Here is a 23,534-nt window from a genome sequence, read left to right on the forward strand (position 1 = left end):
GTGCCGTTCCCGCGGCCGTCTGTGGAGCCTGCGACCCGCGATCCCTACAGAAGGGGTCTGCGCGCCTTCATTCAAACCCACGTTATTGGCTAAAACGCCGGCCACTGCTAGAGCGGTCAGGCAGCCCTCCCTGCGGGCTCCAGGACCCGCAACGAGCTCCGTCACGACGACGGGGTCGGCGGCATTGCCGGATCCCCAGAGGGGGACGTGTGGACGGGAGCTGAGTGGACGCGGCTGGGAACACGGTGCCGCAGCCCTGGCCCAGGTTGCTCGCCGGACGCTCCGGCTCTGGGCACCGCCGTGGGGCGAGGTGGGCCTGATTTCCCTCCGTCCAGCGTCCCGGGACGGGGCCTGTCGCCAAGAGCCCACAGGTTCTCAGGCTGGACAGCCTGCCCCGTGCACTCTCCTGTCGTCCTTCCCAGGGCCTTGTGCCGGCGCCCGGGCTTCCCCGGCGACCCCAGGTGGCACTCGCCCTTCCCTTGGGACAGGGAGTACGTGGCTGACCTCCGAGAGGTACAGCCCCGGGGTCCGGGTGAGACCCATGCTCTCCCTCCACAGGCGGTCAGGCTGGTGCTAGGGGCTGTTTCCCGGGACTCAGGGCTCGAGCGTCATGACCCCAAAGGTTACAGAAGCCCGTCCTTCGCACGTGAGGTTTAGGCCGAGTCAAATTCTCAGCCAAACGGTGAATCCCAGTCGACGTGTCTTACTTCTCTTCCCTACGAACAGGGAGTTCCTGGAGTGTCGCGTTCTGGAACATTCCTCCTATGACGAAAGAGCCCAAGGCGTTCTGTCTTCTTAGGATTCCGTCTTCAACAAGACGCTTTAATCCGGGTCTGAATGTGTTCTCTTGAGGATCAAATCAGGCCTTTCCTGGGTCTGGCTCTATGTTTGGGGACGGAAGCCGCGATTTCCGGGCCGTGCCGGCAATCCAGAAGACTCTCGGGGAGCCCTGCAGGTTGCCCCCGACTCCACGGGCCGGACAGAACTCCGTGCTCTGGGGATCCCCCAACGGGGTCTCGCACCGTCTCTCTGCTCTCCCCCCAAACCTGTGGCCCTCCCTCCCAGTCTCTCGGAGCCCCGACTCCCTCCCAGACTCCAGCAGACCCCCACACCCCCAGGTCCCGGAAGCCCCCAGCAGACCCCCACACCCCCAGGCCCCGGAAGCCCCCAGCAGACCCCCACACCCCCAGGTCCCGGAAGCCCCCAGCAGACCCCCACACCCCCAGGCCCCGGAAGCCCCCAGCAGGCCCCCACACCCCCAGGCCCTGGAAGCCCCCAGCAGACCCCCACACCCCCAGGCCCCGGAAGCCCCCTGACCCTTCCTTCCAGTCTCTCGGAGCCCTGACTCCCTCCCTTCCAGACCCTACAGCCCCCGACCCTCCCAAGCCCCTGGAAGCCCCCGACGCTCCCTCCCAGGCCCGTGAAGCCCCCTGACTCTCCTTCCCGGTGCCTCCCAGGCTCCCACCCCCTGGAGCCGCGGCCCCCCATGGCGCCCCCTTCACTAAGCATCCACAGTGGGCGTCATGACTCTGCAGTCTCTAGGCCTTGGGGTGGGGACACCAGGTGGGGGCGGGTATGCCAGGAGAGTGAGGGACAGAGGCCTGACCCCACGGGCACCCCTGCCTTCCGTCTCCTGCACAAGGAGGAATTGGGATGGAGCGGCCGGAGCCCAGGGGGGCCTGGAGGCACGTGGGTGCCCCCGACATAGTACCGGGCAGAATGCATGGCCGCGGGCGTTCGGGGTCGAGCGGGCACATTCCTAGGGGCACGTGGACTGGGCTGCGCCTTGGGAGCTGGGGTGGCCCGTGCCGGAGCATCGTGGCCCCCCAGGGTCTCTTCAGAGACCCCGTAGCACCCAACCCCCCAGGGGCTGAGCCGAGTAAACCAGAAAGCCGGGCGGGTCTCGATGGTCCACTGTCCTAGGGCAGCAGCTGTCCTGATGCCGCAAGCACACCTGGGCTGCCCTGCAGCCTGCCCCGGCCGTGCGCTGGCGTGCCTCTCCGTCCACCACCCTGCCCAGTGCTGGGGGACCTCGTGCTCCCCTAATCTGCCTCACCGGCCCCGACGATGGCCGTGCAGGACCCTCACACCACCCTGTCCGTGGAGCGCACCACGGGACCTCATCTCAGCCGCACACTCAGCCCTCGGGGCCCCCCTGGGAAGACCGCGAGAGGCCGCCCCAGCCCACAGCCGGCACGCGGGGCACTGTCATCCGGTCCTGCCCGCCCGTGCCGCAGGACCCCGCACGTGCGAGCGTCCCGGAGCCGCTGGACAGACGACCACACATGCGGACTTCGGAGCACACCCATGTATTCTCCTAACGGTCCCGCAAGCCAGCACGCGGACCTGGGTCTCCCGGGGCCCACGTCAGGGGCTGGGGCATACGGGTGGGAACCCGGCTTCCGCGGTCCTCGTGCTCCCTGCTGTCCCCGACTGCCAGCGTCCCCTCCGGCCTCCAAGCCAGCACTGCGGCGACCCGCTTTCCCAACCGTTTTCTCATTTCACGCTGCCATGAGAAGAACGCTCCCCCGTCCGCAAGAAAGCCTCCCCCGCCCCGCAGACCCGCAGGCAGGCTACAGGTGTTTTTTCCTTAATCCCGGAGTTCCGAAATCTGGAATCACTCCCACAGCACCGCTGTAAGGGTGAACACGCATCGAAGGGGGAAAGTAAGCATGACACCGTCCGGGGTAGCAACAGGGTGGCCACTCACGTCACCGTCCCCTCCGGAGAACAGGGAACAGCGCCAGGCTCGGGGCCCCCCTGCAATGTCCACGCAACGTCTCTAACAGCAGAGGGACCGGCATCCTGTCCTGTGTCCCGGGCGCTTTGGTGAAGGCAGCCCCAGGCCCTGACGGCCGTGGGAAAGCTGTGGTCCCTCCAGCCTTGCCCCGTCCCAGCCGGCTGCCGGCGAGCGCGGAGCACCCCCGTTTCGTGCTGATTCAAGGACGCGCCGTGTTTTCCCACGGCCTGTGCCGAGAGGCTTCCGTGCCTCCGGGAGACCGTCCGGACATCCAGGGCGCTCCGTGGGGAGCAGGAGGCCTGGCTGCTGAGTCTACGACACGCGGCGGACGGGGAAGCCGCCACCGGCCCCCTCTTGGCCGGCACGGGCGGAACGTCGTCCTGCAGGGTGGCCCCCGCTGGAAGCAGCAGGCAGCCCGTGTCCTGCGGCCAGAACCCTGCGGGAGGCACGTCCGCTCTCACGAGGCACGTGCGGTCCGCCAGCAGCGGAGCCGCTCCGTGGACCGGCAAGCTGACCTTCGACGTCCGGCCGCCGGCCCTTCCTCCCGGAGCGGCCACGGAGGGGGCGGCAGGAGGCCCAGAGACGGCGGCGGACACGACGTCCATTCACTCGGGGAAGAGCTTCCTGAACTTGCCATAGGCGGACTTGCTGATGACGACGGTGACGTCGGCCACTCCGGCCTCGGGAATCACGTCCACGGCCTGCACGGTGGCCTCCTGATGCAGCCAGCTGCGGGCGTGCGTGAGGGCAGAGGGCGCGTGAGCGGAAGGGACTCCACCGAGAGCGTTCCGTCCCCGGGCCGCCCACAGCCTTGCCGCCCCCGCCCGTGGCCTGCCCGTGGCCTGCCCGTGGCCTGCGTACCGACAGCTGGCTGGCCCCGCATGTGGGCTGAGGAACCCAGCTTCGCAGTGCGCGACCTCAGAAACCACACGACTCCTCTGCGTGCTGGTGCCAGGCCCGTTCCGCCGCCTTTCCCGCACCTGCACCCCCTGCACAGCCACGGCCCCTCCCCTGCCAGGCCAGCCCCACGCACCTCAGCTGTGCGCCCGCCAGCCGGACCCGCAGGGTGAGGACCTGTCTCCCCGTGGCTCTCAGGACGGCGTCCTCCAGCCGCGCCTTCAGCTCTGGGAGCCCGTGCCCCCGCAGGGCGGACACGGCCACAGCCTGGGGTTCCACCGGGCTATACCTGGACGGGGACAGCCCAGATGCGGCTCAGCCTCGGAGAGACGGAGCAAGGGTCCCCCAGGGACGCCGGCCCCCCGAGCTCCCCCCGGGACCACGTCCGTGTGCGTCAGGATGTCGGACGGGAACAGCACGGAAACCACGATAAGGGTGCCGGGAAATACGGGGTCCATGGGGTGAGAGGACTCAGAACAGAAGACCCCAAAATTTCCGGTCTGCCGGCCTGTGGCTGCTTGCGTGTGAAAGCCCTCACGGCAGGTGGGCGGAGGGTGCTCTGACCCCCTTGTCTTCCTGAGAGCAGGGGGACGCGCCCCGGGAGGACGAACGCAGCCTGATCTCGTCAGTCATGGCGCGGCCACCGTCACACCAGTGCCCCGCCGGCACCCACCAGGCACGAGACTCCGGGGTCGTGGGGTCATGGGGTGGTGGGGTTTTGGGCGGGCAGGGGTCATGGGGCCGTGGGGCCTTGAGGCCGTGGGCAGGCAGGGGTGCACTCACCCGGGCACCAGGTCCGTCTTGTTATGAACTTCCAGCATGGAGTCCAGCAGGGGCGCGGGCAGGCGCAGGCCGCGCAGGCTGGACAGGACACTGGCTTTCTGCAGCTCCGTCTCAGGGTGGGTCACGTCCCTCACGTGGACGATCAGATCCTGAGAAGCAGACGAGCCATGCGGTGGGGACGGGGTGGCGGGACGGGGCACCGCACGCCCAGGCGGGAGCTCCCGGACACCACCGCTGGGCCGTGGTGCGGGGTCCCGCCCCGGACAGGCCGCTCGCCTGCACCCAGCCCAGGGCCCTGGGCGTCTGAGGCGCCCCAAACCGCACAGGGTCCCGCTCTACGGCTGCACGCTCACTGGGAAACTTCCAGACTCGCGCTTCCTTTGAACCTGGAAGAACCCTTTTTGCCTGACTTTAAACGGTGCACAGGCAGGGATCCGACTCGTTACTGGGAAAACGCACAGCGGGAAAGAGGAGGAATTGCTTGTAATTCTGCCCCGGGAAACCGAGGGACCGACCGCTTACGTTCTGCAGCGCTTGCTCCCAGGACTTCGGGGCACGTGAAATTAAGAAAAAGATAAGCGTTTTATCCCAGAAACGTTTGGTTCTGGAAAAGGCAAACAGGAAGGCAGGGACCCCCGCCGCCCATTCCCGGGAGCACAGGCCACGGACAAGGGGGACCCCAGCGTGCTCCTGTCTTTCCGGAGTCACGCATCTCTTCCTTCTGTCCTGGGACGCCAGGCTGGACACGTGGACGTCCGTCTATCACCTCTCCTGGCTCCTCTGAACCCTGCCCGCGTTCAGCACGTGTGGGCATTTTGGGGGACGCCCTCCAGTTGGTGTTTGGTTGTTTCCTCGTGCGGACACTAGGTTGGGGTTTTGGCGGACGCCCCAACAGCACGTGCCGTTGCATCCCATCACCCCGAAGCTGCCCACAAAGGCGGACCCCCCCTGCAGAGGGGCTCCACCTCCGTCCGGAATCCGTCTCGGAAGAGGTCCCTAGGAAGGCCTCGCTGTCAAGGGGGCGTGAGGCGCCAGTTTCCGGCCAGGGAGGGACGGTAGTCCCCGGGGCTGTCACATGCGAGACCTGGGCTCTGGGCTGTGCTGTGTGTGAGGGTGACCCAGGCCCTCGCGCCGCAACACGTATGACGGAATCTGGTTCCCACGTTGTATCATGACTGAGAGGATCTGGCCCCCAGGGCTGCGCTGTGACCGATGGGACCTGATCCCTGCCTCGTGTTGTGTGTGTCGGGCCCCGGGCCCCAGGGCCGTGTCCTGTTTGAGGGGACCCAGACCCCCTGTTGTGTCATGTTGGAGGGGACCCAGTCCCCGGGGTTGTGTCGTGGATGAGAGGACCTGGCCTCAGGTAACGCCGGTGTTTCAGGGAACCTGGCCCCTGGGATCGTCCCACACTCACTGAATGAGCCACGTCCTCCAGGGTGGCAGAGAAGGACTCGATGAGGCTGTGAGGCAGCTGGGAGAGGAAGCCGATGGTGTCCATGTAGATGACGGCCATGCGGGAGGGCAGCCAGCCGGCGTGAGCCGTGACGTCCAGTGTCGCAAACAGCTGATCCCGGGGCTGGACAGCGTCGTCGCCGGTCAGGGCCTTAATCAGCGTGGTTTTTCCTGGAAGGTGGGCCCCAGGGGACACAGGCATGTCAGGCCCCCCCCACGGGCCCCACAGTCCACTGCTGTACCTCGGGCGGCTCCAAGTCGGACCCACATGCCCCTGGCCGAGGGGTGGCCACGGTGGGTGAGGTCTCTGAGGGCCTAAGTCTCATCTCTGCAGGACCCCTGGGTTGCCTCGTGGTTGAGAGGACGCTGCTTCCCGTCGTGCACGGGGGTCGGGGGTCCAGGGCCTGGGGCACGAGGGGCTACCTAGGGGATGGCACTGGGGTAGCCAGGGTGGGGACGTGTGAATGGGAGGGGGTGGGCGGGCACCCGGGCAGACGAGGGCATGCTGCAGACACGGGCGTCCTCTAGGTCCGTGCGCGATACAGGACTCGTGTTCACACAGACGAGGCAGGGGCCCCGTGTGCCGGAGACGCAGGGCTATGGGCATACGGAAGAGTGACGGCAGACCGAGGCGGGTGCAGGAGGAATGTGTGCAGTGTGAGAGCGCGGGAGTCTGTGTAGACGGCGTATGGTGAGGGGGCGGGTACACTGTGTGTGGGGGTGTGTGTCTGTGTAGACGGGGTGATGTGGGGGGGCGGGTACACTGTGTGTGGGGGTGTGTGTCTGTGTAGACGGGGTGATGGTGAGGCGGCGGGTACACTGTGTGTGCGGGTAGGTGTCTGTGTAGACGGGGTGATGGTACAGGTGTGTGTGCGGTGTGAGAGCATGGGTGTCTGTGTAGACAGGGTGATGGTGAGGGGGCGGGTACACTGTGTGTGGGGGTGTGTGTCTGTGTAGACGGGGTGATGGTGAGGGGGCGGGTACACTGTGTGTGGGGGTGTGTGTCTGTGTAGACAGGGTGATGGTGAGGGGGGCGGGTACACACTGTGTGTGGGGGTGTGTGTCTGTGTAGACGGGGTGATGGTGAGGGGGCGGGTACACTGCGTGTGGGGGTGTGTGTCTGTGTAGACAGGGTGATGGTGAGGGGGCGGGTACACTGTGTGTGGGGGTGTGTGTCTGTGTAGACGGGGTGATGGTGAGGGGGGCGGGTACACTGTGTGTGGGGGGTGTGTGTCTGTGTAGACGGGGTGATGGTGAGGGGGCGGGTACACTGCGTGTGGGGGGTGTGTGTCTGTGTAGACAGGGTGATGGTGAGGGGGCGGGTACACACTGTGTGTGGGGTGTGTGTCTGTGTAGACGGTGTGTAGACGGGGTGATGGTGAGGGGGCGGGTACACTGCGTGTGGGGGTGTGTGTCTGTGTAGACAGGGTGATGGTGAGGGGGGCGGGTACACTGTGTGGGGGGGTGTGTGTCTGTGTAGACGGGGTGATGGTGAGGGGGCGGGTACACTGTGTGTGGGGGTGTGTGTCTGTGTAGACAGGGTGATGGTGAGGGGGCGGGTACACTGTGTGTGGGGGTGTGTGTCTGTGTAGACGGGGTGATGGTGAGGGGGCGGGTACACTGCGTGTGGGGGTGTGTGTCTGTGTAGACGGGGTGATGTGGGGGGCGGGTACACTGCGTGTGGGGGTGTGTGTCTGTGTAGACAGGGTGATGGTGAGGGGGGGCGGGTACACTGCGTGTGGGGGTGTGTGTCTGTGTAGACGGGGTGATGGTGAGGCGGCGGGTACACTGTGTGTGCGGGTAGGTGTCTGTGTAGACGGGGTGATGGTACAGGTGTGTGTGCGGTGTGAGAGCGTGGGTGTCTGTGTAGACGGGGTGATGGTGAGGGGGCGGGTACACTGCGTGTGGGGGTGTGTGTCTGTGTAGACGGGGTGATGTGGGGGGCGGGTACACTGTGTGTGGGGGTGTGTGTCTGTGTAGACAGGGTGATGGTGAGGGGGCGGGTACACTGTGTGTGGGGGGTGTGTGTCTGTGTAGGGGGGTGATGGTGAGGGGGCGGGTACACTGTGTGTGGGGGTGTGTGTCTGTGTAGACGGGGGGTGATGGTGAGGGGGGGGGGGCGGGTACACTGTGTGTGTGGGGGTGTGTGTCTGTGTAGACGGGGTGATGGTGAGGGGGCGGGTACACTGTGTGTGGGGGTGTGTGTCTGTGTAGACGGGGTGATGGTGAGGGGGCGGGTACACTGTGTGTGGGGGTGTGTGTGTCTGTGTAGACGGGGTGATGGTGAGGGGGCGCGGGTTACACTGCGTGTGGGGGGGTGTGTGTCTGTGTAGACGGGGTGATGTGGGGGGCGGGTACACTGCGTGTGGGGGTGTGTGTCTGTGTAGACAGGGTGATGGTGAGGGGGCGGGTACACTGCGTGTGGGGGTGTGTGTCTGTGTAGACGGGGTGATGTGGGGGGGGCGGGTACACTGCGTGTGGGGGTGTGTGTCTGTGTAGACGGGGTGATGGTGAGGGGGGGGCGGGTACACTGTGTGTGGGGGGTGTGTGTCTGTGTAGACGGGGTGATGGTGAGGGGGGCGGGTACACTGTGTGTGGGGGGGTGTGTGTGTCTGTGTAGACGGGGGTGATGGTGAGGGGGGCGGGTACACTGTGTGTGTGGGGGTGTGTGTCTGTGTAGACGGGGTGATGGTGAGGGGGCGGGTACACTGTGTGTGGGGGTGTGTGTCTGTGTAGACGGGGTGATGGTGAGGGGGCGGGTACACTGTGTGTGGGGGTGTGTGTCTGTGTAGACGGGGTGATGGTGAGGGGGCGGGTACACTGTGTGTGGGGGTGTGTGTCTGTGTAGACGGGGTGATGGTGAGGGGGGGGCGGGTACACTGTGTGTGGGGGTGTGTGTCTGTGTCTGGGGGTGATGGTGAGGGGGCGGGTACACTGTGTGTGGGGGTGTGTGTCTGTGTAGACGGGGTGATGGTGAGGGGGCGGGGTACACACTGTGTGGGGGTGTGTGTCTGTGTAGACGGGGTGGGTGAGGGGGCGGGTACACTGTGTGTGGGGGGGTGTGTGTCTGTGTAGACGGGGTGATGGTGAGGGGGCGGGTACACTGCGTGTGGGGTGTGTGTGTGTGTGTAGACGGGGTGATGGTGAGGGGGCGGGTACACTGCGTGTGGGGGTGGTGTCTGTGTAGACTGTGGGGGCGGGTGTGTGGGGGTGTGTGTCTGTGTAGACGGGGTGATGGTGAGGGGGCGGGTACACTGCGTGTGGGGGTGTGTGTCTGTGTAGACGGGGTGATGGTGAGGGGGCGGGTACACTGTGTGTGCGGGTAGGTGTCTGTGTAGACGGGGTGATGGTACAGGTGTGTGTGCGGTGTGTGAGAGCGTGGGTGTCTGTGTAGACGGGGTGATGATGGTGAGGGGGCGGGTACACTGCGTGTGGGGGTGTGTGTGTCTGTGTAGACGGGGTGATGGTGGGGGGGCGGGTACACTGCGCGTGTGGGGGTGTGTGTCTGTGTAGACGGGGTGATGTGGGGGGCGGGTACACTGCGTGTGGGGGTGTGTGTCTGTGTAGACGGGGTGATGGTGAGGCGGCGGGTACACTGTGTGTGGGGGTGTGTGTCTGTGTAGACGGGGTGATGGTGAGGCGGCGGGTACACTGTGTGTGGGGGTGTGTGTCTGTGTAGACGGGGTGATGTGATGGTGGGGCGGCGGGTACACTGTGTGTGGGGGTGTGTGTCTGTGTAGACGGGGTGATGGTGAGGCTGGGTACACTGTGTGTGGGGGTGTGTGTCTGTGTCTGTGGTACACGGGGTGTGTCTGTAGGATGTGTACGGGGTGTGTGTGCGGTGAGAGCGCAGGAGTCTGTGTACACGGGGTGATGGGGGGGGGCGGGTACACTGTGTGTGGGGGTGTGTGTCTGTGTAGACGGGGTGATGGTACGGGTGTGTGTGCGGTGAGAGCGCAGGAGTCTGTGTACACGGGGTGATGTGGGGGGGCGGGTACACTGTGTGTGGGGGTGTGTGTCAGTGTGACGGGGTGACGGTACGGGAGTGTGTGCCGTGTGTCAGCGGCGGGTGTCTGTGTGACGGGGGATGGTGCCGATGGAGAGTGACGGTGTAGACCATCGGGAGCTGTGCGTGTCTGACGGCCCCCAGAGGGTGCTCCCCTACAGCCTTACCAACAGGAGAACCCGCGTCCAAACCCAGACCCTGCTCGGGGCCCACTGGTCCCAGACTAGCCCTCGGACACGGCCGGCGGCCGCTGGGGGGCCTGACCTGAAGATGAAGCAGCAGGGGACCCGCCTGCCGCGGGGTGACCGGGCACTGTGGACGGACAGCAGGTGCCTGGTTATGGACGCCTCCTCTTGTCCCACGCGCCGGCCGAGCCTCAGGGACCCCACAGACCCCTGTGTAATGCCCGCCCCCCAGGGCCGCAGAGAAGTCGCCTGCGTCCCGCACAGCAGTGAGCTGTGGTGCAGAGAGAGTCTCCGAAGCCTAGGTATCTCCCCGGTGTCCCGGCCCAGGTGTTGTGGGATGTTCCCTCTCTCCTCGGACGGGACCACCCGCTCCTTGAGGACGGGGCGGTGGCGTCACGGTGGTCTTCCGGCCACACACAGGGACCGGACCTTAGGGCAGCTCACGCTTGCGGGGCAAGTCTGGAGGGTGAGGAAGTGAGCCTCCGTGCTTGCCCTGTGTGGGAGGGTCCCCGTGAGCCCAGGGCCTCAGCACCAAGGAAACCCGAGGGCCGGCATCCTGCCTGCGGCCGCGCACAGCCCACACGTGAGCGGAACCTTGAGACGTGCCGTGGTGTCTCGGCGGTCGCAACCCGGACGGTTCTCCTTCCTCTACGGGCAGGTCTACCGGGAATGAGCTTCAAGGCGTCTCGGTTTCTTTCCTATCACTGAGTTTACAACGCCCCAGTAAGGGACAGGAGCCCTGACCACCGTCCGGCGCTCGAGAACCACACCCGTGACCTGACGGGGTGTGGGCCGTGGGCGCTGTGACCCCCCTGAGGACGGCAGCCCCGCTCTCCGCCTGTGCTCCTGGGTCGGCCCTCTGAGGGCCACGGTCTTGCTGCATTTGCGACAGATTCTCCCCAAACACACGGGCCCGGCCAAGGGTACGGACCCCGCTTCTCGCGCCCGCAGGGGCTCTCACCGCAGTTGGTGTACCCCACCACGGCGATCACCGGGAACTCCTGCCGCCTCCGCCGCGTCCCCAGGAGCCGCCGTTTCTGCCTCAGTCTCTCCAGGGCCTTCCGGATCTTCATTTCCTTTTCCTTCAAGAGGCGCTGCTGCACCTGCACGAATGATTCTCCTGGAGACGCCCGAGAGCGCGCGTCAGCCAGCGGAGGAGGCAGCGAAGACGCCTGAGCCAACAGCGCCACGGGGGTCCCTGAGCGGGATACGGACCGGGATCTTCTCACGGGGATCCCCCATCCTGCTCTACCTCGAGGCCACTGCCCCAACGCCTTCCCACCGGGAAGACGGCTTCGTGCAGCAGAAGGTGCTCTTGCCGTGGCCTCCTGTCCCCTCACATCTGCCGCGGGCGGAGGGCAGCCTTGCAAGGACAGCCCCATGAAAGCCACAGCCGACTTGAGACGTGCCCGTAGAGACACATCCACATCCTGACCCCCAGGACCTGTGAACAGGACCCCGTTTCAGAATAGGGTCTGAGCACATACAACCAGTCGAGGATCTGAGATGGGCTCATCCTAGATGAGGGGCCCTAAATCAAAACATAAAGGTCCCCATGAAAGCTGGAAGGAGACAGAGAAGAGAAGCTACGTGAGGACGGAGTCCGAGGTGGGAGGGACGCGGTCAGCAGCCCAGGGACGCCTGGAGCCCCAGAAGCGGGAAGAGGCAGGAAGGACCAACTCCTAGAGCCTCGGGAGAGCACAGCCCTGCCCCGCCTGGATCTCAGCATCCCTGTCCTGCCTGGATCTCAGCATCCCTGTCCTGCCTGGATCTCAGCATCCTTGTCCTGCCTGGACCTCAGCATCCCTGTCCTGCCTGGATCTGAGCATCCCTGTCCCGCCTGGACCTCAGCATCCCTGTCCCGCCTGGATCTCAGCATCCCTGCCCTGCCTGGATCTCAGCATCCCTGTCCTGCCTGGATCTCAGCATCCCTGTCCTGCCTGGATCTCAACATCCCTGTCCTGCCTGGATCTCAGCATCCCTGTCCTGCCTGGATCTCAGCATCCCTGTCCTGCCTGGATCTCGGCATCCCTGTCCTGCCTGGATCTCAGCATCCTTGTCCCGCCTGGATCTCGGCATCTCTGCCCTGCCTGGATCTCAGCATCCCTGCCCTGCCTGGGTCTTAGTACCCGCCACACCCGGATCTCAGACTCTGCTCTCTGAAGCGGGGAAGATAGATTCTGAGGTTTTTAAGCCCCTGGTTTGTGGTCCTTTGTTCCAGCTGCCACCAGAGATGGCCGGCATGTCTCAGTTTGTCCGAAGATGACACACAAGAGGCCCACAGGCCGCCCCTGCCCCACTGGATCTTTCAGCAACGTTGTCCTCTTCCCTAGGGGTGGCTGCTGGGACACCCCCCCACCCCCAGCACCCTGTGACAAGACCCCACACGTTACCTGACCCCATGATATAGCGCGAGCCCCATCCTTGCGCATCTGGGCGGGCAGTGCTGCTTTTCAGGCGGGACCTGCGTGGGAAGGGGCACCTCAGCAGACAGGAACGGAAACACATGCCCACCCAAGGCGAGCACGGCCGGTGCCAACACGGAGAAGTGAGGACGAGAAGTCTGGGTGCAGAGAACAGGGCGAGGTGGTCCACCCCCTGCCCAGCCCATCACACCGTGGACGGAGGGCCCCACAGTGAGGTGATGGGCCGACCAGGGGGACGTGCCCTGGCCGACGTGCTGCTTGGGCACGGCACCTGCCCAGCCGGCTGCCTGGGAGGACGTGGCCGGCCCCGCACCCTGTCCTCGCCATGCTCTAGGGGGCGGTCGGGTCCCACACACAGCCGCCGGAAGAGGGTCTGGGGTACATTGCGCCAGCCCGCGGAGGCCAGGTACCTGAGAAGGGGCAGCTCAGCCAGGGCCACCTGCAGACGCGCCTCCTTGGTCCGGGCATTGCAGCGGAAAATGTGAAGCACCACCGTGAACCGGTCGAACACCGGCACGCCCCAGCGGGCCTCCAGCTCCTTCTGCAAAGGGGGGAGGGAGGGAAGGCGTCCGTGGCGGCTCCTCGGGCGAAGGGGGCGGATGGGACGCTGGCTGCGGTCCGCCACCCTCCGCCGTCCTGCCTCAGGGGGACGTGGACCCAACACCCCAACGCGCTGACCCAACACGCGCAGGCCTGGGAAACACAGAGGGCCTCCCGCATACCTTGGTCGGCGTGGCCAGCCTCTCCACGTTCAGAAAGACCGCCGTGATTTCGGGCGACCCTCTGACTCTCTCTGGGGAGGAGAGAAGGCCCCGTCGGATGTCTGTGTGCCGTGCAGTCCTTCGTGGGACTGACCCGAGCTTTGGCCGGCCGGGTCCGCCAGACAGCCTCAAGTCTCTGGGCGTACGTCAGCAAAGTCGGGTGTGCGGGATAGGGGTCAAGGGGAGGACTGGGCTCCATCTGCAGGGCTGTGGGTCTTGCAGACACACGGCCGGTGCACAAGCCCACGGGGACTGAACGGGTCTAAGACCTCGGGGTGACGGACATGGCAGGTGCACAGCCCTGTGGGCCTATGTGCGGAGCGTGCTGATCTGTGCCGTGAGCTGGACGTCAGCGGGGGCTGCAGATCCTCGGGTGTCCGTGGAAACAGAGTTCATACCCAGCACGCTGTGTGGAGGGGCAGATAGACCAGGGGGCTTCGGGGCCGCTGTCCCCCTACTCTGAATGGCCCCAGTGGCACCACTGGGCACGGAGCAAGCCGTGAGAGAGGCACGCTGGGCTTCTCGGTGTCTGATCCAAGTTCCCAAGAGGACGCCTCTATAGGGCCCCGGTGAGAGCCCATCTGTCGCTCTGTTTCTCTCAGGAAGGGAGGGGCGCAGAGACCCACCTGTCAGGTGCTCCAGAGTCCCTTTGCCGAAGGTGAGCTTTCCATCGGGAGTTTTGCTGGGCACCACCATACTTTCCACCACCGACCAGCCGTCCAGGGTGTGGACCAGTGCTTCTGCTTCCGCCACCTGCCACTCAGCTTTCAGGAGACACAGGGCCAGAGTGAGGGACACGTCCCCATGGGCCCCGGGCCCCGTCCAGCCCTGCCTGGCCTGCCCCGGCCCATGTCCCTTGGCTGGGATGGCTTCGTGCAGCGTGCAGAGGTGAGAAAGCACCCCCGTACCCATGTGCTCCACGACACAGCGATGCTGTTCCAGCCACAGACGGCGAGAAGCGGAGGATGAGGCCAGGAGAACGCAAGGACGGGTCCTCCTAACGCGGCAGCCGGGGACGTGGCAGCAAACGGGAGGCCTCCATGCTCTTCCGTGCCCCAGCACACAGCGCATCTTGCATGGAGCGCCCGAGGGCCCACGGAACATGTTGCATTCCCCACGGGGTGGGCTGTGAGCCCTGTGGGCAAGGAGTGGGTGTCCCCGAACCCCCTGCCAATGCTACACAGGAAAGATAGCAAGCAGCGCCCAGGACAGACAGGATGACGTATGGGGCCTTGGTGCCAGCCTGTGCAGGAGGGGGCCTGGGGAGAGTTCAGTGAGCATCCCAGATAGGGGGTTGGGGTCCCAAGGAGGGGCTGGTCCCAGGAGCTGAGGGCGTGGGGGACTGGGGCCTCAAGCCCGAGGCTCGTCCTGACAGCATTCCCAAGCAGGGAGGCAGTACAGGGCACCCCTGAGACGCCGCGCTCTCCCGACCGCCCCCAAGGCCACCCTGTGCCCCTCCCCACAGCACAATGTCCCAGAGGAGCGGTCCCTTCCGGACATGGACCCCGTGCTCATTGTACCCCCTCCAGTGGCCGGGTGCTGAGGGCTCTGGGCCAATTTTAGGCCCCCGAATTGTCCGCAGAGCTCAGGCACAGGGAGGAAACTGAGCCCGGGGTGGGGGGTCCATGATGAAGCTGGGGGGGGATCCAAAGTCCTGCAGAAAAGCTGCACACTCTGCTTGGTGGGAGACGGGGTGCCCCATCCTCTGAGCTGAGGGGATGCACGGTCTCCTAAGCTCTGACTCCTGACGGGCATCGCGGGTCCTCTGCACCTCCTCCCCTCCGGTGCTCCGACCAAGGGCACGGGGCCACTCCCAGCGTCCCTTCTTATATGTCACACGCAGCCCATCAGCAAGCCCCCAGGCAGTTTCTTTCGCCACCTCCCTGGTGGGGCCCTGTCCCCTTGCTGCATCGCAGATCGGCTTCCAACAACCCTCTGCTGGGGTCGTGAGACTTCCAGGGAAGCCCGCGGCCAGCATCTGGGCATGTGGTCTACTCGCCACATGGAACTGCCCAAGCCCAGGACTGGGTGCCTGGTGGGAGTGAGCGGCCAGAGCAGTGTGTGCAGGCCAGAGTTCTGACGCAGGGCCTCAGGCACGACGGGGACTACGGACCGCGTCCCCTGCCCACACGGCCCTGGGAACGAGTTCTGCAATGCAGAAGCTGGGCAGGAATCCTGTGAGTCTGCCGCTCCCCCTGCTTGTGGGTTCTCTACTTCTGACTAATAAATAAACCCACTTTGGAAAAAACCCACTACGATCCAGATCGCGGGCTCTAGCGGATTAAGCAGGAAGCACGCCAGACAGGCGGGCAGCGTAAGCAGACAGACGGAAAGTCCAAGAAAGAACGGCACGCAAAGGCGAGCGGTCAGAATCGCTCCGACAGAAGGAAGCATTCCTGTGACAGGCCTGTGAGCGGGCCGGGCAAGGCGGAGGCACGACCCCCCCCACCCCCCCGCGTGCAGATGTGACGACTGTGACAGGTGCAACATGTGCCCTGGGAACGGCACCGAGAGCAGAAGAGTCAGGCCGTGGACTGGACTGAAACTTTCCTAGAGCAGCTGAGAAAGGAAGGTTCTCCGCGGCGCCCACGGAACGCCCGAGAGTCCGCGGCAGGGAAAGAGCGTGACGACACTCTCGCAGTGTCTGCAGACCCAACACACGCCTCCCGCAGCACACGGGGACGGCAAGCGCCAGGCCATGGGCTGCGTCATCGCCCATCGGGGGAAAATGGCAAACTTCTAGGAGGGCCTGGTACGCTCCGATCAGACGGGCTCCAGATGCAGCAGGGGGCCAGCTCCTAACCCGGGTGAGGGCACGAGCAGCGAGATCTGTCCGTCACCGCTGGCGGGAAGGCAAGCCGCGCAGCCCCTTGGAAAGCAGTTGGAGGCATCTGTCCTCCATCGTCTCTCTGGCAAGGACACGGGCAGGGAGAGAGACAGCAGGAGGGACACGGGCAGGGGGAGAGACAGCAGGAGAGACACGGGCAGGGAGAGAGACAGCAGGAGAGACACGGGCAGGGAGAGAGACAGCAGGAGAGACACGGGCAGGGGGAGAGACAGCAGGAGAGACACGGGCAGGGGGACAGACAGCAGGAGAGACACGGGCAGGGAGAGAGACAGCAGGAGAGACACGGCAGGGGGAGAGAGAGAGCAGGAGAGACACGGCAGGGGGGAGAGACAGCAGGAGAGACACGGCAGGGGGAGAGACAGCAGGAGAGACACGGGCAGGGGGAGAGACAGCAGGAGAGACACGGGCAGGGGGAGAGACAGCAGGAGAGACACGGCAGGGGGAGAGACAGCAGGAGAGACACGGGCAGGGGGAGAGACAGCAGGAGAGACACGGGCAGGGGGAGAGACAGCAGGAGAGACACGGGCAGGGAGAGAGACAGCAGGAGAGACACGGCAGGGGGAGAGACAGCAGGAGAGACACGGCAGGGGGAGAGACAGCAGGAGAGACACGGCAGGGGGAGAGACAGCAGGAGAGACACGGGCAGGGGGAGAGACAGCAGGAGAGACACGGGCAGGGGGAGAGACAGCAGGAGAGACACGGCTGGGGGAGAGACAGCAGGAGAGACACGGGCAGGGGGAGAGCATGAGAGAGCAGGACAAGCCGAGGGAGAAGCGCACTCCCTCCCTACTGGGCAGGGAGCCCAGGCCGGACGGATCCCAGGACCCCAGGATCATGACCTGAGCTGAAGGCAGGTGCGTCCCCCCACGAAGGCCCCGGGCGCGCCCAGACGACGGGACATCATCAGCAGCGAGCACAGAGCAGCGGTGGAGCCACAGCAGGTCGTGTGTGACCTGGGTGCACGCTGAGCGACAAGAGCCGGTCTGCAAGGCCGCGCACTGCGCCACCCTAGCGCGTGCTGGAGACGGAAGACCACGCACGGGGCGGAGACGGGGATGCGGCGGGCGGGGGACTGGTTCCTCCGCCCAGCGCGGGCTTGCGGCGCGGCGGGGGCGGTTTCACCCACCGGAGCACCGGCCCTGGAACCCCGCCCGAGTCTCCACCCCTCCCGCCGCAGTCCCGCCTCTAATCCCGGGCCCCGCCCCCAGGACCCCTCCTCGAGCCACACCCTCGGAGCTCAGCCCCTCCTAGTCCCCGCCCCGACCAGCAGCACTCGAAGCCCCGCCCCCCGAAAGGCCCGCCTCTCAGCATCCCGGCACCTTCCCCGGCGCCAGAACGCGAAGCCCCGCCCTGGCACGGCCCCCTGAGGACTCCGACCCGCCCCAAGGTCCCTCGACTACCCTCGGAGCGCCCCCCCAAGTCCCCGCCCCGAGCACCAGCACTCGAGGCCCCGCCCCCCCCGAGTCTCCACCCCGAAAGCCCCGCCTCTCAGTGTCTCCGGCCCCTTCCCCAGCGCCAGCACCCGGAGCCACGCCCCCTCCGAGTCTCCACCCCGAAAGCCCCGCCTCTCAGTGTCTCCGGCCCCTTCCCCAGCGCCAGCACTCGGAGCCACGCCCCCTCCGAGTCTCCACCCCGAAAGCCCCGCCTCTCAGTGTCTCCGGCCCATTCCCGAGCGCCAGCACCCGGAGCCCCGCCCCCTCCGAGTCTCCACCCCAAAGCCCCTCCTCTCAGTGTCTCCGGCCCCTTCCCCAGCGCCAGCACCCGGAGCCCCGCCCCCTACGAGTCTCCGCCCCCGGAAGTCCCGCCTCTCAGTGTCTCCGGCCCCTTCCCCACCGCCAGCACCCGGAGCCCCGCCCCCTCCGAGTCTCCGCCCCCGGAAGTCCCGCCTCTCAGTGTCCCCGGCCCCTTCCCCAGCGCCAGCACCCGGAGCCACGCCCCCTCCGAGTCTCCGCCCCCGGAAGCCCCGCCTCTCAGTGTCGCCGGCCCCGACCCCGGCCGCGGTACCGCCCGGGTCACCTCCGGTCCGCTGCTGCTTCCGCGGTCCCCGCTTGACCTCAGGGTGAATCAGACACACGCGCTGGGTCCCCGCCGGCAGCAAAGGGTCCCTCCTCAGTAGCTCCTCCTCCTCCTCCTCCTCCGCATCCTCCAGTCCCTCCTCCTCTCCCGCTCGGCTGCTCGGGCCATCAGCCCGGGGGCCCCGTCCTCCACCTCCCGGGCCCTTGAGTCCCCCGGGGCCGAAGGCGGCGAGCGCGCGATGCGGGAACGCGGGCAGCGGCGGCGCAGCTCTCGGGGCCCCGCGGCCGCGAACCACGCGGGAGACCCAGGCCCCCGGGCGGACGGAGGCCCGCAGGGCCCACATTCCGCCTTTGGCCGCACGCAAAGAGGCGGGACCTCGGGGGGGGTGGTGCCTCCGCGCGAGCTCCCCATTGGCCGCCGGGCGTCACGTGCCCGATGGGCGCTCGCGGGCGCTGGGGGGCGGGACGCGGCCGGCCCGGACGAGCTTCGCTTCTGCGGGTCCTGCTCTCCGGAGACCCGGGACCAGGTAGCGCGGCCAGCGGGGCCGGGCGCCGGTGTTGGGCCGGGGCGGCCGCTTCCCGCCACGCGTCCCCCTCTGCGGCCGAGTCTGGTCCTGGAAGTCCAGTACCGTCCCCGGGGGTCAGAGCCCGCCCTGCGTGGGGGTCAGAGCCCTTCATGGGGTCCGAGTGCTGCCCCGGGGGTCAGAGCCCTGCATGGGGTCCGAGTGCTGCCCCGGGGGTCAGAGCCCTGCGTGGGGGTCCGAGTGCTGCCCCGGGGGTCAGAGCCTGCGTGGGGTCCGAATGCTGCCCCGGGGGTCAGAGCCCTGCGTGGGGTCCGAGTGCTGCCCCGGGGGTCAGAGCCCTGCGTGGGGTCCGAGTGCTGCCCCGGGGGTCAGAGCACTGTCGTGGGGTCCGAATGCTGCCCCGGGGGTCAGAGCCCTGCGTGGGGTCCGAGTGCTGCCCCGGGGGTCAGAGCCCTGCGTGGGGTCCGAATGCTGCCCCGGGGGTCAGAGCCCTGCGTGTGGGGTCCGAATGCTGCCCCGGGGGTCAGAGCCCTGCGTGGGGTCCGAGTGCTGCCCCGGGGGTCAGAGCCCTGCGTGGGGTCCGAATGCTGCCCCCGGGGGTCAGAGCCCTGCGTGGGGTCCGAATGCTGCCCCGGGGGTCAGAGCCCTGCGTGGGGTCCGAATGCTGCCCCGGGGGTCAGAGCCCTGCGTGGGGTCCGAATGCTGCCCCGGGGGTCAGAGCCCTGCGTGGGGTCCGAATGCTGCCCCGGGGGTCAGAGCCCTGCGTGGGGTCCGAATGCTGCCCCCGGGGGTCAGAGCCCTGCGTGGGGTCCGAATGCTGCCCCGGGGGTCAGAGCCCTGCGTGGGGTCCGAATGCTGCCCCCGGGGGTCAGAGCCCTGCGTGGGGTCCGAATGCTGCCCCCGGGGGTCAGAGCCCTGCGTGGGGTCCGAATGCTGCCCCCGGGGGTCAGAGCCCTGCGTGGGGTCCGAATGCTGCCCCGGGGGTCAGAGCCCTGCGTGGGGTCCGAATGCTGCCCCGGGGGTCAGAGCCCTGCGTGGGGTCCGAATGCTGCCCCGGGGGGTCAGAGCCCTGCGTGGGGTCCGAGTGCTGCCCCGGGGGTCAGAGCCCTGCGTGGGGTCCGAATGCTGCCCCGGGGGTCAGAGCCCTGCGTGGGGTCCGAATGCTGCCCCCGGGGGTCAGAGCCCTGCGTGGGGTCCGAATGCTGCCCCGGGGTCAGAGCCCTGCGTGGGGTCCGAATGCTGCCCCGGGGGTCAGAGCCCTGCGTGGGGTCCGAATGCTGCCCCCGGGGGTCAGAGCCCTGCGTGGGGTCCGAATGCTGCCCCCGGGGGTCAGAGCCCTGCGTGGGGTCCGAATGCTGCCAGCCACTTCCTTGGGGGGCGTTGGAGCTGTTCTGAGGGGTCCTGAAGTCTACAGTAGGGTATGGAGCCTGTCCGGGGAGTGGGGGGGGTTCCTGAACACGACTTGGAGGTTCCGAATTCCGCCGGGAGGGAGGGGGCGTCGTGAAGTCTGTGCTGGTCGTCCACGTGTGGCACAGGGGTTCGGGTTCTGGGGTTTGAATCAGCCATGGGGGGCCCGAACTCTGCCTTGGAGATTCTCGTCTGGCCCCAGGGGTTCCAAAGTCTGGGATGATAGCACGGAGTGTGGGCCAGGGGCTCCAGACCCTGCCTTGTGGGGGAGGGGCAAGCGGAGCCCCGGGAGTCCTGAACCGTGCCGTGGGAGTCCTGCCCCATCCCTGGGGGTCTGGGAGCCCGCCTTGGGGGTCGTAGGCAGGACTACGGAGTCTGGAAGTTTGCCTGGCAGGACGGAGTCGCTCAGTGCTTGAGGGGCACGGTCTCCGAGCGAGCCTTGGGCGTGGGATGCTGACTTTGGGCATTCCCGGTGCTGCCTGGGGGCCTGACTGGCCTGGGCGGATTCTGAAAGCTGTGCTGGTCGCCCGCGGGCGGCCCTGGGGGTCCCAGGAGTGCTTGGGCATCAGAGCCTCCGCAGTGAAGGTGGTGTGCGGCAGGGTGGCCCAGTCCCCGGGTCCGGCCGAGGGTGACGGGCGGGCGGGCTCCAGAGGGGTTCCCCTCCTGTTCGAAGGGGATCCGTTCCCTAACCAGGAAAATCCCCAAGCAGCACGGGGTCACAGGCGGTCACGAGGAGTGGTGAGGAAGGTGGAAATGTTCCTTTCGAGTGTGTGCGGCGTCTGCGGCTTCCGAGGTTTGGGCAGACGCCGGCAGAGGTCCGGGTCCCGAACCCGGCAAGGCAGGACAGGATGACGCTGGGACGTAGCCTTGAAGAGCCGTGGGTGGCGCGCGTGGGGGTGCGCGGGGGTGCGCGTGGGGGTGCGTGTGGGGGACGGCCCGGCCCAGGGACCACGGGGGGCAGAATGAGATGGTGTGTGGCGATGTCGGAGGAGGCCGAGGACGGCCCGGCTCAGGGACCACCGGGGGCAGAATGAGATGCGGATGCGGGTCCCTGGCGTGGGACATGACGGCAGACGCGGACTCAGGACTCAGGACTCAGGGTCGCTCGGGAAGCCCCGGGCCGGCGCTGGTTCCTGGATGCCGTCTCCTGGGCCGTGGGTTCAAAGTTGCCCTGATGAGTGCACAAGTGTGTGTCTCGTGGGCTGCGAGTGTGGGTCTTTGTTCCGTGCCCCCCACCCCTCCTCCGTCACACGGCTGGAGACCGCCAGGCCAGGGGATGTGCATGAGGGAGTCCACGGGGTCTTCTGTCCCCGGAGCCTGTCTTTGGAGGCTGGGGGGGTGGCGCCCCGTGCCGGAGGAGGCCGGCAGGACCTCACTGGGCCGCCCGCCCGCGTGGTCCTCCTGCGCCACCTGGCGTCGGATGTGGGCAGGTCCACTCCCGCAAGCCCCCGTCCTCCGGAGCAGGAGCTGCCCAGCTCACATTCGCAGGGCTGTGTGGGGCTCTCGCGGCACCCGGCCCTCCCCGCGCTCCGCCGACCGGCCGGGATCCCCGCACGCACCGCACGCCCCCCGCCGAGCCCGCCTTCCCAGCGGTTTCTGGGGGTGGGTGGGGGAGGGACGCGGCCAGGATTAGCGCCGACAATGAGGTAACGCATCTTTTTCACGGCTTCCCTGGGGTCGGCGTGTCTCATGGCTGCGGATGGGGTGCGGGGCTTCTTCCCGGCGAGCTGGGCGTCCCCTCCCCTTCCTGCCGAAGCAGAGCGCTCCCGGGACCGTCCCCGCGTCTCCTGTGTATTCTGCCCAGCGCAGAAACGGTGCCGGGTGGGGAGGGGTGCGGGGGCTGAGGAGCCCTGCGTGGAGGACGGCGGGCACGGCCCCTCGTGTTTTCGCTGGGCTTGGGACGTCTTCCCTCGTCGGCCCGGTTAAGTGTCCGTGGTCGGTAAGACGCGTCGTAGGCGGCGTGGGAGGCGTTTCCCGCCGGGGGACACCCCGAGCCTCGCACACTGACTTAGAGTCGGGGAGCGCCCGGGGTGGAGGGCAGACCCCCCCTTCGCAGAATCTCGTGCCTTCCCTGAGCCGAGCCACTCCCCGTCCCCGGGCATTGTCTGGGGCGCGTGGCCGCCTTCCTACCCGTGGCGTGGTGCCCGTCGTGCCTGGCGTCCCCGGGTGTGGAAGCGTGTGGATCGAAGAGCGATGGGGCGTCGGGGGCGGCTCGGAGACCCCCAGCTTCCCACCGCGATCTGACTTATCTTGTGTCTCAGCGGAAGGTCTGGCCGAGCGGAGGCGAAAGCCGTGTCGGGCGGCGGCGGCAGCCGCGACCGCGTGCCGGTAAGTGTCCTGCTTGGGGAGGTTCCCGCACGGATGGGGACTCGGGCCCGAGGTGTGGGGTCTCTCCGAGGGAGAAGCAGGCCTGTCCTCTTGTGGGCGAGAAGGTGGGGACAAGACCACGGAAGGAGGTGGGGGTCCCTGACCGTCGCACCGTCCGGCGGTCCCCAGGAAGACCCAGCTGTACGTTTGTCCAGTGTTCTCGTTGTCCGTAGTCTCTCCACCCGCCTGACCTCAGAGGGACAGGGAGGAACAGCAGCCCCGACGTCATCTGGGTGGTCCACGGGCTCTGGGTATGGGCGGCGACTCCGCGTGGCCGCGGAATTTGTGACACGCTGCGCGTCCGTGCTATAGTCCGTGGGGGGGTGGGGACCGTGGCGGAGCCCGCAGCCCCCTGGCCCCGAGGTCGGCGGCCATGGGGGTGGTGAGCGTCCGGGGCACTGCGGGGCGGGGCCTGCATCTTCGCCCAGAGCTGTGTCCCCAGGGCGAGGCGCGACGGATGCCCCTTGGCTGCTCCCAGGCACGGATCTCGCTTCTCGGGCTGCTGTCAGTCCCGTTTCCCTTGATCTGCTGTGTCCCCCTCCACGGGGACGCTGAGCCCCGCGGACACTGCGATTGTCCCTGTGGTTGGGGAGATGACCGCGGACGCCGTCCCCGCAATCCCGCAGGCCTTGGTGATTCTGCCTCCCTCGTGGCGTGTCCTCACGGCCCCCACCGCCGATCTGTGCGGTCCCTGGACGTGACGCCGTGTGCCGTTCCTGGCTTTCTGTACCGTGCCTGCTACACCACGGCGTCTCTGTTCATCTCCTTTCCGGGCCGGGATCTGTTCCCTCGGCGTAGCTACGTGTTTCACCTTCAGCCGTGGTAGCGTCTCCGTCGATCCCTCCTGTATTACGGAGCCGCTGTCCCACCTGGGGTCGACCCGGCTTGTCCGTCTGCCGTGGATGGCACCTTTGGGTAGTTTGTAGCGTCCGGTGTCCCTGACGGAGCAGCCAGGAACACCCGTGTCCAGAGCTCCGTACGGAAACTTGCCTTGTTCCTCGCGGGCCGGCGCAGTGGCGGGTGCATGCGGCCGTACGTTGCAGGAGACCACCACGCTGCAGGAGACCGCCACGTTGCGGAGACCGCCACGCTGGGGGAGACACCGTCTCGCTGCAGGACACCG

The 23,534-nt window shown here is 67.1% G+C and overlaps 2 protein-coding genes across 8 annotated transcripts in view; one reads left to right on the forward strand and one right to left on the reverse strand.

Annotated features, from left to right (window-relative positions):
• Positions 1 to 2,293: 2,293 nt before the first annotated feature.
• On the reverse strand, positions 2,294 to 18,502 carry GTPBP6 (GTP binding protein 6 (putative)). 7 transcript variants are annotated; one of them, XM_004768333.3, is made up of 11 exons: positions 18,115 to 18,499; positions 13,877 to 14,014; positions 13,212 to 13,282; positions 12,900 to 13,030; positions 12,457 to 12,527; positions 11,316 to 11,507; positions 10,995 to 11,183; positions 5,835 to 6,043; positions 4,421 to 4,569; positions 3,774 to 3,926; positions 2,294 to 3,469 (listed from the first exon to the last, which is right to left on the reverse strand). In XM_004768333.3, exons 1-11 carry the CDS (start codon positions 18,455 to 18,457, stop codon positions 3,346 to 3,348), a joined length of 1,770 nt encoding a protein of 589 aa, XP_004768390.2. In that variant the 5' UTR covers positions 18,458 to 18,499; the 3' UTR covers positions 2,294 to 3,345. The 7 variants fall into 7 exon arrangements, with proteins under 7 accessions (XP_004768390.2, XP_004768392.1, XP_004768388.2 ...); XM_004768335.3 differs by adding an exon at positions 14,159 to 14,385 and having other exon boundaries at positions 10,995 to 11,507; positions 18,115 to 18,224; XM_004768331.3 differs by having other exon boundaries at positions 10,995 to 11,507; positions 18,115 to 18,500.
• Positions 18,503 to 18,564: 62 nt separating this feature from the next.
• LOC101675162 (cohesin subunit SA-2) overlaps positions 18,565 to 23,534 on the forward strand; it is a 51,739-nt gene continuing 46,769 nt past the window's right edge. The window contains exons 1-2 of the mRNA XM_045089233.1: positions 18,565 to 18,640; positions 22,306 to 22,372. The gene's annotated coding sequence lies outside the window, so the exon portion shown is untranslated. The remainder of the gene's footprint in view (positions 18,641 to 22,305; positions 22,373 to 23,534) is intronic.

The sequence above is a fragment of the Mustela putorius genome, unplaced genomic scaffold (assembly GCF_011764305.1).
Source record: "Mustela putorius furo isolate JIRA1106 unplaced genomic scaffold, ASM1176430v1.1 tig00003836_pilon_pilon_pilon, whole genome shotgun sequence".
Classification (NCBI taxonomy): domain Eukaryota; kingdom Metazoa; phylum Chordata; class Mammalia; order Carnivora; family Mustelidae; genus Mustela; species Mustela putorius.

Bases quoted from the DNA above. Each gene is read 5' to 3' on its own strand.
- GTPBP6 (XM_004768331.3), bottom strand. From the start codon at position 18,457: ATGTGGGCCCTGCGGGCCTCCGTCCGCCCGGGGGCCTGGGTCTCCCGC. The intron at 13,283-13,876 runs GTGGGTCTCTGC...TCTCCTCCCCAG, and splicing joins GACTCTGGAGCACCTGACAG to AGAGAGTCAGAGGGTCGCCC. The intron at 6,044-10,994 runs GTCCGTACCCTT...CCCACCTTCCAG, and splicing joins CTGCGGGCGCGAGAAGCGGG to GAAAAACCACGCTGATTAAG.